This window comes from Pelodiscus sinensis, chromosome 16 (assembly GCF_049634645.1).
Source record: "Pelodiscus sinensis isolate JC-2024 chromosome 16, ASM4963464v1, whole genome shotgun sequence".
Lineage (NCBI taxonomy): Eukaryota > Metazoa > Chordata > Testudines > Trionychidae > Pelodiscus > Pelodiscus sinensis.
Window position 1 is genome coordinate 13,111,332 of NC_134726.1, and position 12,484 is coordinate 13,123,815.

Below are 12,484 nucleotides of genomic sequence, written 5' to 3' on the forward strand. Positions count from 1 at the left end.
CAGATGTTTTGGTTAGAAAATACCGCCTCCTAAAGAATCTCCGTCTGCAGCAGCGTGCAAGGATCGCCTTACCGATTGATGAAGCAATCATGGAAGTGGCGGATGAGATATGGCAGGCACCAGCATCGGCTGTTCCTACGAGTAAAAAGGCCGATAGAAAATACGTTGTACCGGCAAAGGGGTTGGATTTTCTATTCTATCACCCCCAGCCTAATTCATTAGTAGTTGACGCAACACAATCAAGTGCTAAGGCGCCGCAGTACAAAAGTGCGTTCCAGGATAAAGACAATAAACTAGATTTATTTGGTAGGAAAGTCTATTCTTCAGCCATACTTCTGTTGCGCATTGCAAATTATTCAGCCCATTTATCAAACCACAATTTTGATAATTATTCGAAATTAGCTGAGTTATTACATTATCTCCCAGACAATAAGAAACCATTACTAAAAGCAATAGTACAAGAAGGATACGCAACATGTAGCACTGCACCACAGATTATGGATGTGGCTGACAGATGCGAGAGCTCAATGCGATACCAGTAGCAGTGGAAGATCGTCATGGCTTTCGTCTGCAGGAGCACGAAGAGAGCTACAAGGCAAGGTTGAGGATCTGCCTTTTGATAAGCTTAAGCATTTCGCGTCAAACACTGATTAAGTCCTTGATTCAGGCAAAGATTCTCACACCGTTCTACATACACTGGGGATGTACATGCCCTCCTTTGAACATAGGCACTATTAGCCTAATCAGCGGAAATATGATTTCAATTTTCCAAGACAACAAAAGTGTACCTTTGAGAACCAACATCCTAGACAACGTCCTCAGCGGAAATGGCCCCAACAAAACTGTTCGGCCAATCAATCTTCGGCCAAACAGCAGATTTAACTTCTCTGTCGAGGATGCAAGCATGCCATCCGTAGTAAACGCGGAAAATGAGACTGTTCATCTCTTTCACCATTGTCTGAGATCGTATTACCATCGTTGGTCCAACATCACCACAGACAGATGGGTACTAGAGGTGGTACAGTCCGGCCTCTCCATTCCCTTTCTCTCCATTCCCCTTACCACCGCACCTGCCCTGTACCTTTTCAGGGACCCCTCTCACGAACAACTGCTGAGACAAGAAGTTCAGCGCTAGCTCGCGATCGGGGCAATAGAGAGAGTTCCCAAACAGTTTTGGGGAAAAGGGTTTTATTACCGATATTTTCTCACACCAAAGAAGTCGGGAGGCTGGAGACCCATCTTAGACCTTCGAAGTTAAATTGCCATCTTCAAAAACATCGATTCAAGATGCTGACCTTAACAACTATCATTGTCATTGAATAAAGGAGACTGGCTTGCAGTCCTCGACTTGCAGGACGCTTACTTCCATATTGCTATTCACATGGCTCACAGACGTTTTCTTCGGTTCCACTTGGGAGATGAACACTTTCAATACAGGGTTCTACCATTCGGACTAGCATGTGCCCCCAGGGTTTTCACCAAAACCGTAGTGGCAGTGGTGGCCCACTTACGCAGATTGGGGGTGACAATATTCCCCTATTTAGACGATTGTCTTCTCAAAGGCACAAAATATATGGAGACATGTCATATGGTACGGACCGTATCCAACGAGTTTGCTTCTCTGGGCTTTCTCATAAATGTGTAAAAGTCATCACTGGTTCCGTCCCAATATCTGATTTTTATAGGTGCACGGCTTGACTCAACCATGGCACAGGCATACCTACCGATGGAATGTTTTGTGGTGATCTAAGACCTTGTACATGCTGTGACGCATGCTCCAACAATTCCTACGCGCGTCTGTTTAGAACTGATGGGCCACATGGCTGCCTCCACCATCGTGGTGCAGAACGCAAGGTCATGTTTTCGTTGCCTCCAGCATTGGTTGACCACGATTTACATTCCAGCGAAGCACAGCATTCACAGACCAGTACTGGTACCACAACACGTACAGGAGTTCCTTCAGTGGTGGGCCAACCTGAGCAATCGTCTCATGGGCATCCCATTTCATTGCCCACAACCTACAAGGCAAATAACCACAGATGCTTCTCTTATGGGCTGGGGAGCTCACATGAACAACCTGACGATCCAAGGTCGCTGGTTGACGCAAGAAATGATGTTGCATATCAATGTGCTCGAACTACAGGCAGTAGACATGCTTGCAAGCATTTCCGGTCCCACATACGGAATACAGCTACCAGTATTCTGATGGACAACATGGCAACTATGTTTTATATCAGCAGGCAGGGAGGTGCCCAATCTCATTCTCTGTGCGGAGAGCGTCTGGTTATGGAATTGGTGTATCCACAACAACACCGTCTTAACAGCATTTTACCTACCGAGTGTCGACAACTCGATAGCGGACTCACTCAGTAGGCGTTTTCCTCACAACCACAAGTGGGAAATTCGCATGGACGTTTTGAATCGTATATTTGCTCAATGGGGGTTTCCGACAATAGACTTGCTTGCGACAGAAAACAACTCAAAATGTTCCACCTATTGTTCAAGAGGCAGAATAGGGCGTCATTCACTGGGATACACTTCCCTTCTCCACTGGGGAAGGTCGCTGTCATATGCTTTTCCCCAGTGGTTTTCCTAATACCAAAGGTTCTCGAGGAAAATCAGCTCGAGTGATTCTTATAGCCCTGGCATGGGCTCATCAACCTTTGTTCTCAATGCTCCATCAGATGTCGATAAGAGCACCGTATCCCCTACCTCTTCTCCCGAGTCTCTTGACCCAGAACGGATCCCTGAGTCATCTGAGACCTGAGATTCTATACCTCACGGCATAGATGCTTGCTGGTTTAGCAGTTCCCAACAACTCTGTTCCCAGCGGGTCAAGCAGGTGTTAATACATAGTAGGAAAGAATCGACATGAACCACATATAAGGCTAAGTGGTCCAGATTCCAGGTATAGTATGCGGGCAACAATCTAGATCCTCGCTCTGCAACCTTACCTCGTATATTGGAGTACATTTTGCAGCTCCATGACAGTTGGCTGGCAGTAGCTTCCCTATGAGTGCACTTGGAAGTGATTAATGCCTTTTTCCATATGGATGAGTGCTTCTCCCTCTTCGCTCATCCCACTACAAAAAGGTTCCTGAAGGGGCTCACAAACCTTAATCCACCTCGGAGACCCCCCTCCCACCTTCATGGAATCTGGATCTAGTATTGGAAACTTTAACTCGTCCTTCCCTTTTGAGCCTCTGGCCACAGTTCCATTACGCACTTATGGTCAAACTTCTATTTCTCCTAGCCCTTACCTCAGCTCATAGAGTAAGTGAGATGGTCGCTTTTATGGCTTTGCCTCCTTATACAGTTTTTTCTAAGGATTCAGTGACATAGGTCTCACCCAGCGTTTATTCCAAAGGTTTCCTCTGATTTTCACATTAATGAACCGGCGGTTCTACCATGCTTCTTTCCTAAACCCCATACCTCAGTGCAAGAAGCGACACTACATGCGTTGGACGTAAGGCGAACCTTGGCATTTTACATTGACAGAATGTGGGATTTTAGGAAAACAGACTGTTTAATAGTATCATTGGCAGACCGTTCAGAAGGGCAACCATTGACCTCTCAGCGCATTTCGAGACTGATAGTTTCATGCATATCTGTGTGTCACTCTATACGAGGAAAACCTCTACCATGTTCTCCAAAGGCTCATTCCACCAGAGCGGTTTCTACTACTATATCCTTTTTAAGGGGAGTTCCATTTTGTGACATTTGCAGGGCAGCGACATGGTCTTCTAATGTCACCTTTATGAAACATTATGCTATAGTTGAGCATTTTACTTCGGATTCCTCAGTGGCTATGGCAGTACTTAATCATAATTGTAAATTTTGATTCCGGAGCGCTCAGATTTTTTTTGGGGGGGGGGGGAACTGTTCTGGAGTCACCTAGAGTGGAGCACCCACAGGGCCACTCGAAGAAGAAAGAAGTTACTCACCCTGTGAAGTAACGATTGTTCTTCGAGATGTGCTCAGTGGATGCTCCACGACCCGCCCTTCCTCCCCGCTCTGGAATTGTTTCTTTTCTCTTTCAGATGAGCGGGTGAGAGGACCTGACGGTTGCCGGTCCGTGTGCAGCTGATCAAAGGCGTGAACGGCGCTTTAGAGAAGCTGCGCATGCGCGGGCCTGCGGAGCACGGCTATGAGAATTCTCTGAGCTGTGGCACCGGGACGGGACCTGACACCTAGAGTAGAGCACCCACGGGGCACATCTCTAAGAACAATCGTTACTTCACAGGGTGAGTAACTTCTTTTTCTTCATATCTCGATGACTGCCTGATGAAAGGAAGGTCATGGGAGGAAACCACCTCCATGATAAACAAGACCAGAGCCCTCCTCAGTTGTCTGGACCTTCATATCAACAAACCAAAATTGACTCTGCACCCAGTCCAAAACATGGTTTATCGGCACTCACCTCGACTCAGTTTCGGCGCACACATACTTACCTCAGCAACTCTTCTTAGCTATACAAGATTTCATAAGCATCATATCCATGACCCCTTTCACCACGATACTCACCTGCCTCCAGTTAATGGGCCATATTTCCAGTTATATATAGCTGTAACTATTTATGTGGTCTGTCATGCCCATCTGCATTTCTGCTGCTTTCAGTTCTGGATAGCAGCTGTGTACATGCCATCTCGCCACTCTTGAAACAAGAGAGTTGCTATCGACAGTGGACGTTAACGGGCAGTTTTCTGCCAGGGATTCCATTCTACCAAACCAAGCCCATCGTACAAAGTATGACGGACACAGCTTTCCTAGGCTAGGGGGCTCATATGAATGACCAAGTGATCCAAGGAAAATGGACTCTGCACAAGACATCATTGCACATAAATCTGCTGGAGCTGAGGGCAGTAAGAAATGCATGCACACATTTTGTGCCCAGAATTGTCAATCGCGCAGTTCAGATCTTCACAGACATCTCCACAATGTTTTATGTGAACAGATAAGGCGGCGCCCACTCCCGCTCCCTATGTGCAGAGGCCATCTGCCTATGGAATTGGTGCGTCCTCAACCAGGTTACACTTATAGCATCAAACCTACCTGGGGCCAGCATCACCATGGTAGACTTTGAGCAGCAATTTTTCTGCGGCCCACAAATGTGAGCTACATCAAGAGGTCATGAATTCAATATTCTACCAATGGGTTGATAGACCTCTTCACTTCTCCCCAGAATACCAAATGCCCCCAATTCTGCTCCTGAGTGGGACTCAGCAATTAATCCCTGGAAAATGCATTTCTGATCCAATGGACAGCCCCTCCACTTTTTTTTCCCATGCCTCTTATTCCCAGAGTCCTACACAAGAGCCGCACTAACTGGGCTTGTGTCATCCTGATAGCTCTGTTGTGGTTGCACCAGATCTGGTATCCATACCACACAAACTGTCAGTTCAGCTTTCTGTAGTATAAGCCGTAAGTGGGCCCACAAGTCCAAGAGCTTAGGATGGATATTCTCAGTCCTATATTTCATCCCTGGAACCTGAAACACCAGCTGGCCATTATCAGCTTTAACTCAAACACTTGATCTAGGAAACTACTAAGCAGTAAACAAATTTGGTCTCTGTCTCAGCTTCATAAGAATGGCATTGAGCCAGAAAGCAGTCACTGGGTAAACAGCAGGGGATACAAAGGCATTGGTGGGTCCCGTGCACATTGTCTCACCAGGGACCCAAATGTAAGGCGGGGGGGGGGGGTGCCTGGACCTCCCCCAGCTGTAGCCATGTCCACTGCAGTTTCTTGCTGTTGCCTCTGCTGCTGGAACTGAAGTACCTCCAGGAGTATGCTATATTGTTGCAGGGCAGCTTACCTTGCCTCTTGCTGTGCTTCTAGCAGTGCCTTCTGTACCATTGCAGCGCTATGCTGCTGCGCCACCGGCAACCTCACCAACTTCTCCTTTACCTATAGTATACATGTAGAGGTGGCTCAGGACTTCATTCCTGGTATCAGTATAAAGGGCTCTGCCCTTTTTGTGAGCACCCCTTGGTGGCCAAGGGGAGTCTTGTAGTCTCCTGACTGGGTGCCTGCAGTAGAGGAAGTGTCTGGTATGTAGCCTGGGACCAGCCTTCTTCTTACCCCCTGTTGTGGCAGTTGATGGGAGGACCCAGGCCTGCCCACTCCTCTGGGTCCCGGCCCATTGACCCTATAAATAACAGTTACATGCTGAATCTCTAAGAGGTTGTTTACTGTCATGTTCCTTGGGCCACTTCCCTGGGAAACTGCTCTGTTCAGCCCTTTCTTTTGGGCCTTGTGGTCAAGTCCTCCTTGTCCTGGGTTCTGCAAAGAGTTGCTGTTGGCTTACTGGCTAGTCTTTCAGCTGCTGGATCTGGTTCTGATCAGGTCTGAAGTCCAGCTCCCACTTGAAGCTGTCTGGAGTGCTGCTGTTCTCCCAGTCAGCCTTTAGGTCTGCTTGAGTTGGCTCCAACAAGGAACTGGCAGGCCCTAGCCCAGTAGCTTCCTTTATATCTTACGGCTGGGCCCTGATTGGCTGCAGCAGAGGCGGCCACTCTAGTCTGCTTGGAGGACCTCTCTTCTGCTCCTGTCACTGAGGCAGAGTGCAGCAAGGCTTTCAGTCTCCAGCAGGGATGTCGGGGCCTAGACCACCCCGTTCACTCCCCTCAGTAGTGTCTTTTCCACGCTCAAAGTAACTGTTCTATTAACCTCTCCTCATATGGCAGTGGTTCCATTCCTGATCATTTTTGTTGCCCTTTTCTGCACTTTTTCCAGTGCCAAGATAAAATATCTATTTAGATTGTAGTGACCCCATCTGCATGAAATTTTCCATATATGTGTGTACTGTGGATTTATAAAGAAGTAATAAGATATTTTCTGTCTTATTCTCTATCCCTTTTTAATTGTTTGCTTTTTTTGACTCCACATTGAATGGATATTTTCAGACAAGTATTCACAATGACTTCAAGATCTCTCTTGAGTGTTAACAGCTAATTTAGTTCCTGTCACTTTATGTATAGTTAGGATTATGTATTCTAATATGCATTACTTAGCATTTATCAACATTAAAATGCATATGCCATTTTATTGATCAGTCACCTAGTTTTGTGATATCCTCTTGAAATACTTCAGTCTGGTTTGGACAGAACTATCTTAAGCAGTTTGGTATCATCTTTAAAATTTGCCACCTTACTGTTTATCTCATTCCCCAGATCATTTATGAATATGTTAAATAGGATTGGTCACAGTACAGACTCCTGTTTACTAGTTTACCCATCTCCGTTCTGAAAACTAAAAACCTAAGAATGGCCATACCTGGTCAGACCAAAGGTCCATCCAGCCCAGTATCCTGCTTGCTGACAGTGGCCAATGCCAGGTGCCCCAGAGGGAGTGAACCAAACGGGTAATGATCAAGTGATCCTTCTTCACCCTCGGACAGACAGGCTAGGGACACCATTCCTTACTCATCCTGGCTAATACCCATTAATGGACTTAACCTCTAGGAATTTATCTATCTAACTGATCATTTTTTCCTGCCCTTCATTTTCTATCTTTTAACCAGTTAGCAATCATGAGAGAACCTTCCCTGTTATCCTATGACAGCTTACCTTGCTTAAGAGGCTTTGGTGAAATCCCACTTAGCTTGTTAAAGGTTTTGTGGAAATCTAAATGCCCTATACCCACTGGATTCCCCCTAATCCACATGCTTTTTACCCCCCTCAAAAAATTGCAGTAGATTGGCAGGGAATGAGTTCCCTTTACAGAAATCATGTTGACTTTCCCCAACAAATTATGTTCATCTATGTTTCTGCCAATTCTGTTCTTTACCATAGTTTCAACCATAAGATAGGTTAAAAACCACCAACAGTACTTTCCCAATTTCACATTTGAGTTCTTTCAAAGCTCTTGGGTAAATGCCATCTGGGTCTAGTGACTTGTTATTGTTTAGTTTATCAATTTGTTCCAAAACCTCTGACATCTCAGTGTGGAGCAGTTCCTCTGTTATCTGCACAGATTTCTCTGTCATGCCCACACTTTAGGGACACACACCCTTACCCAATTCCTAGGGCTCAGGGCATAACCTCCTGTGGGTTTGCAGGATTTGTTACCACTGAAAGAGCCTAACACAGTAATATCCTCACTCATTATTTATTAGCCGTTACCAAACAGAATGCACATGCTAAGCGCGTACCAGTCCTGATAAAGGCAGGTGAACTTTCCCTGTTGGCAAGGTCAGTCTCATCTGGATGCTGGTTGCTATATTGTACTTCCTGGCAGCTCTGATCTTAGGCTGTGTTTTGGAGGTGAGTTGTTCTTCCAGGTCTTTCCTCCTTTGTTTCTTTCTTCCTTTTCCCTTTCTGATGGTCTCCTTGGACCCCAGTTGATATAGTGAAACTTGAGTCCAGCTTAGTTATTCCTTAACAGATTATTTTGGTAAAATTTTATTAACCAGTTGTAACATACTATAACAGAATTACCTAACCAATCATACCCCTCCACCTTAATTGATTTATAGCTAGCAAAAATACAGCAGACAGAAATAATTAAAAACCAGTCAGAGATCCTACAGGCAAACAATAGGAAAGTGAGGACCATAATAATAGAATGAGGATTCCACAACTATTAATAAGGAGCTTTTTGCCAGATAAAATGCTATTTCTTTACCCATCTTGAGCTCTATTTCTTTACCTGGTAGTAGTGGGTGCCATTAGGATGGAATATCCTTATCAGCCTGGTATGACATTATTTTAATGCAATTTAGATGGAATATGAGTGTGTTTCCCACTTTTAAAGCTAGCAGCTGCTGCTCTTTCAGTCTGGCTACAGAAGAAGATTTTAGGCCTTCCAATATGGCAACAGAAAAACCATATGTTACACCTCAGATTTGTCACCTAAAAAGAATAGCTTAGGTTTGGGAATCTTCCTCACATCCTCAGTCGTGAAGACTGATGCAAATAATTCATTTAGTTTTTCTGCAATGATCTGTTGTCTTACATTTTCCTGATAGAATTATCTGCTTCTGCCCATTGCTTATATTCCTACTATATTTGACCTGACTTTTTTTTCCTCCAGTTAACTAAAGGAACCAAGTGTGATAGAAGTTATGCCCAGAATATGTTTAATAAGTTTTTGCTCTTCAGTTAAGTGAATGCTTAGACTGGTGAAAGAAATGAGTGTTCTGCTTGTGTGAGCTACTAACACACACTGTGGATTGGGTCTGGAGAGTGATGAAAAATTGAATTCATCCAACAATAAAATTTAAAACATCCCCTCTCTTCCCCCTCCTGGCCCTCCGCGCCCCCCCCCCTCCCCCCCCCCCCGGACAGGTTTGGAAAGTATTTAGAAAGTAGGTTGTAATTCTGTGTGTGTGTGTGTGTGTACGTCTGTCCGTTCATCCGTCCATCCCCCTACATGCCCTCAGTGTTTGGTCTAGAAAGGCAGTTTTGAAATTCACACATGAGGAGGGAAGGCAGGTTAAAAAAGACACAAATCACCAAATTCAAAAAAATACCATCTGTTGCTCTGAAAACAAGGTGTGAATGAAATCCATGAGTTCTGACTAGCTCAGCACGGGTTGTGGACATGAACAGATGTTGCAATGACTTATGACTTTTTTTTCTTTATCTTAGTCAAATTTTCCAGGTGCAAACTCGCAAAACACAATACTAAATCGAACCAAATCTGCTTCAGCATTGCCTAAAAACGTAAATGGACAATCAGTTTCTTCAGTTAAACCTCTTTCATCATCCTGTAGACAAACTGGTTCTACTACTGAATGTGTTGCAGAAGAGAATGTAAGGTAAGAGTCTACAATGACCAAAAGAGTTAAATAAATTTAGCTTACAAATTACGTATAATTTTAGAGCATTTACTTGGACAGAATCTACATTTTATCTTCAAAGTTTATTCCTAAAAGGTGCTAAATTGGTTAGCAATTGTGTCATGGATTAAACTGAGTTGTCGTCTATGAGCCTGTAATATTGCTGGATTTGTGCCCAGCATTCTCTTTAAGCTGCATGCTTACATGGCTACTTAAGTTCTGCTCAGAGATGTCTTGCTCAGAGCTGCCATAGCCTCCTCTCCCCTGGACATGGTAGTTTCCTGCTGGCACCAGAAGAGCGTGCCTCCTCCTGCCATGGCTGAATTAAGAATGGGGCTTTAGGAGCCACAGCCTGGGGCCCTCCTTAGCACAGAGCCTTGGGCTACAGTCAGTAAAATCCCTGTGTTCCAGGCCAGCCCTTTGTGGCTAGAGGGTTTGTGCTCCATGTGCTGCCATTTCTTCACCCCCTTGCTGGAGCTGCATCACAGCAGGCACCAGGAACCTGTTTCCTCATGCAGCTTTCACCTTGAGGGTCTGCCCCTGCAGCTCCCATTGGCTGGGAAACATGACCAATGGGAGCTTAGGGGGAGAGTCCCCACAGGTGAGTGCAGGGCAGTACAAGCCACCTGTTCCTTCATCAGCTCTAAAAGAGAGCTGCCCCCATGTAATTGTCCCATTCTCCAGCCCTGAGCCGCCTCCTATACCTTAACTCCCTCCCGAATCCTGCATCATAGCCCTTAGGCCTCTCCTGCACCTTAATTCCCTCCTAGTCTCCATTCTCCAACCCTGAGCCCCCTCCTGAATCCTAGCTATCACCTAGATCCTGTAGCTCCATTCCAACCTCCTGCCCTGAGCCTGCTATTGCACTCATGACCACTCTGCCCTAGCCTCGAGCTACCTGATTTGCCTTCCATTGAAAACATACACATCCATTTTGTAATTCCTCAGTTGGCAAATGGCTTGGTCTCCAGTCCAGAAAGTCTTTTTCAAGAAAAGCAGTGAAGGTATTGATTTAATGTAAAAAGAAAACAGAAAGAGAGCTCATATGTGGCCACAGAATCCTCCTTGTTTTATAAATCTGTGCTGTATGATTCTATGGGTGACAGCAGCTTTTGTCAGCTGAAGATAGCTATTCAAATCCTGATTATGATGAATTACTGCAGAACAATGGGTCATAGGTTTGGAAAGGGTAGATTCATCTTTTTGTCTTGCTTGTTTTACTTGGTCCACCGATCCAAAACTCTGCCTTTATAGACTAAGTTTCCTGTAACTAGGGTTAATCTTCATCCCTTTTCTTGGGAAAATGAATCACTGGGGCATCTCTTTCCAGAGGGGCGGCTCATACTTCCCTGCACTCACCTGTAATTGGCTACACTTTCACTAAGTGTTGCATACAAAAAGACTCAACCAAACATTCTGGTTTGGAGAACTTGAAACATGTATGTGAAGTTCCAGTTGAAAATCTTGATATAACTTTCTTTTGACATTGAGTTTCTCCGTTTGCTTGTAGTTTGAGAAAGTTTTGTGATCCCTGCTGTAATTTGATAACTTCTGTGTCTCTAACATATGGCAGTTAATGTACATGCATTGCACTTGGGCAGGTATATGCTACATCCAAATCTTAAATTTTGTTCTTAACTGGTCTGCTATTGGATTTCCATATCTAGCTACACAGAAGGTGTAGTTAGCAGTGAGTTTTGTGCCTGCTGGGTGAAAATCATATACAATATACATAGCAATTAATAAACTAAAGTGGCACTTCACATCTTCGTAACTAGAGCTGGAAGAATAACAAACATTTTTTTTCCTCAAATTCACAAAATTAGTATCTGTTCATGTAACACTTTCCCAGGTGTATAAGCCAAGAAATAATGGTGAAGGATTTGATGGTTCTGAAATAATCAGTCAAATTGTTCTATAATTCAGCAATCTCTAGCCATTGATGTCATGAGAGATTATAAATGTTCTTTTCATCATGAACATTTCTTGAAGGTTCTAATAGTTCAGTATGACTCTAAACTATGGTATTAACTTGTTTCTAGCCATTTTATCTTAAACAATTAAATATTACTGTCACTGTCAACAACAGCATTTACCCAGAGTTTGACAGTCGCCATGACCAGATATCCAGATATTAGAGGCTTTGTCTTACATAGGCAACCCTACCACCCCCACATGCCTCCCTCTCTCCCATTTCTCCTCCAAAACGTACCAATTTTTCTCACTTGCTATCTGGTCACTCTATTGGAGTACCATGTTTCCAGTACAGAGGACACATTCTGTATGTGCTGAGAACCTTCTTTGCTCTTGCTATAGGTCTTATGCCATAGTGCTGCAGTTTGAAGCAGTAAGGCACATGGTTGGAAGTGTCTCAGACATAAGAAGACAGAGGTGTTTGAACATTGGGGCAGATTATCTAGAAGGGCACTGTAGATCGAATAGCTCATTCCTTGATTCCTGAAGCCAGAACTTCATGAAAACATGGACAAATAGAATGTGGATTTGTCTCTGAAGACTGTTATAATCAGAGAGAAGCTTTCTGTGAGCTTCCTCATAATTCTGACTTAAGCTTGAATTCACCCAGATCCTTAAGTTCTGGGTTAGTGGGCCAAATCCTGAGCCCACCACCGCCCTAAACAGAGGCAATGAAATCCCAAGTGCTTCAGTCCCACGCAGATGCTCTGTAACCTGAGCCCTGAGGCTTTA

At 44.5% G+C, this 12,484-nt stretch overlaps 1 protein-coding gene across 5 annotated transcripts in view; it reads left to right on the top strand.

Annotated features, from left to right (window-relative positions):
• Positions 1-12,484, top strand: part of ATF7IP2 (activating transcription factor 7 interacting protein 2) — an 89,799-nt gene that overhangs the window by 39,905 nt on the left and 37,410 nt on the right. For all 5 annotated transcript variants that reach the window (XM_075899287.1, XM_075899291.1, XM_075899288.1 and 2 more), the window contains one exon: positions 9,588-9,757. In XM_075899287.1, coding sequence (XP_075755402.1) covers positions 9,588-9,757 — 170 coding nt within the window. The remainder of the gene's footprint in view (positions 1-9,587; positions 9,758-12,484) is intronic.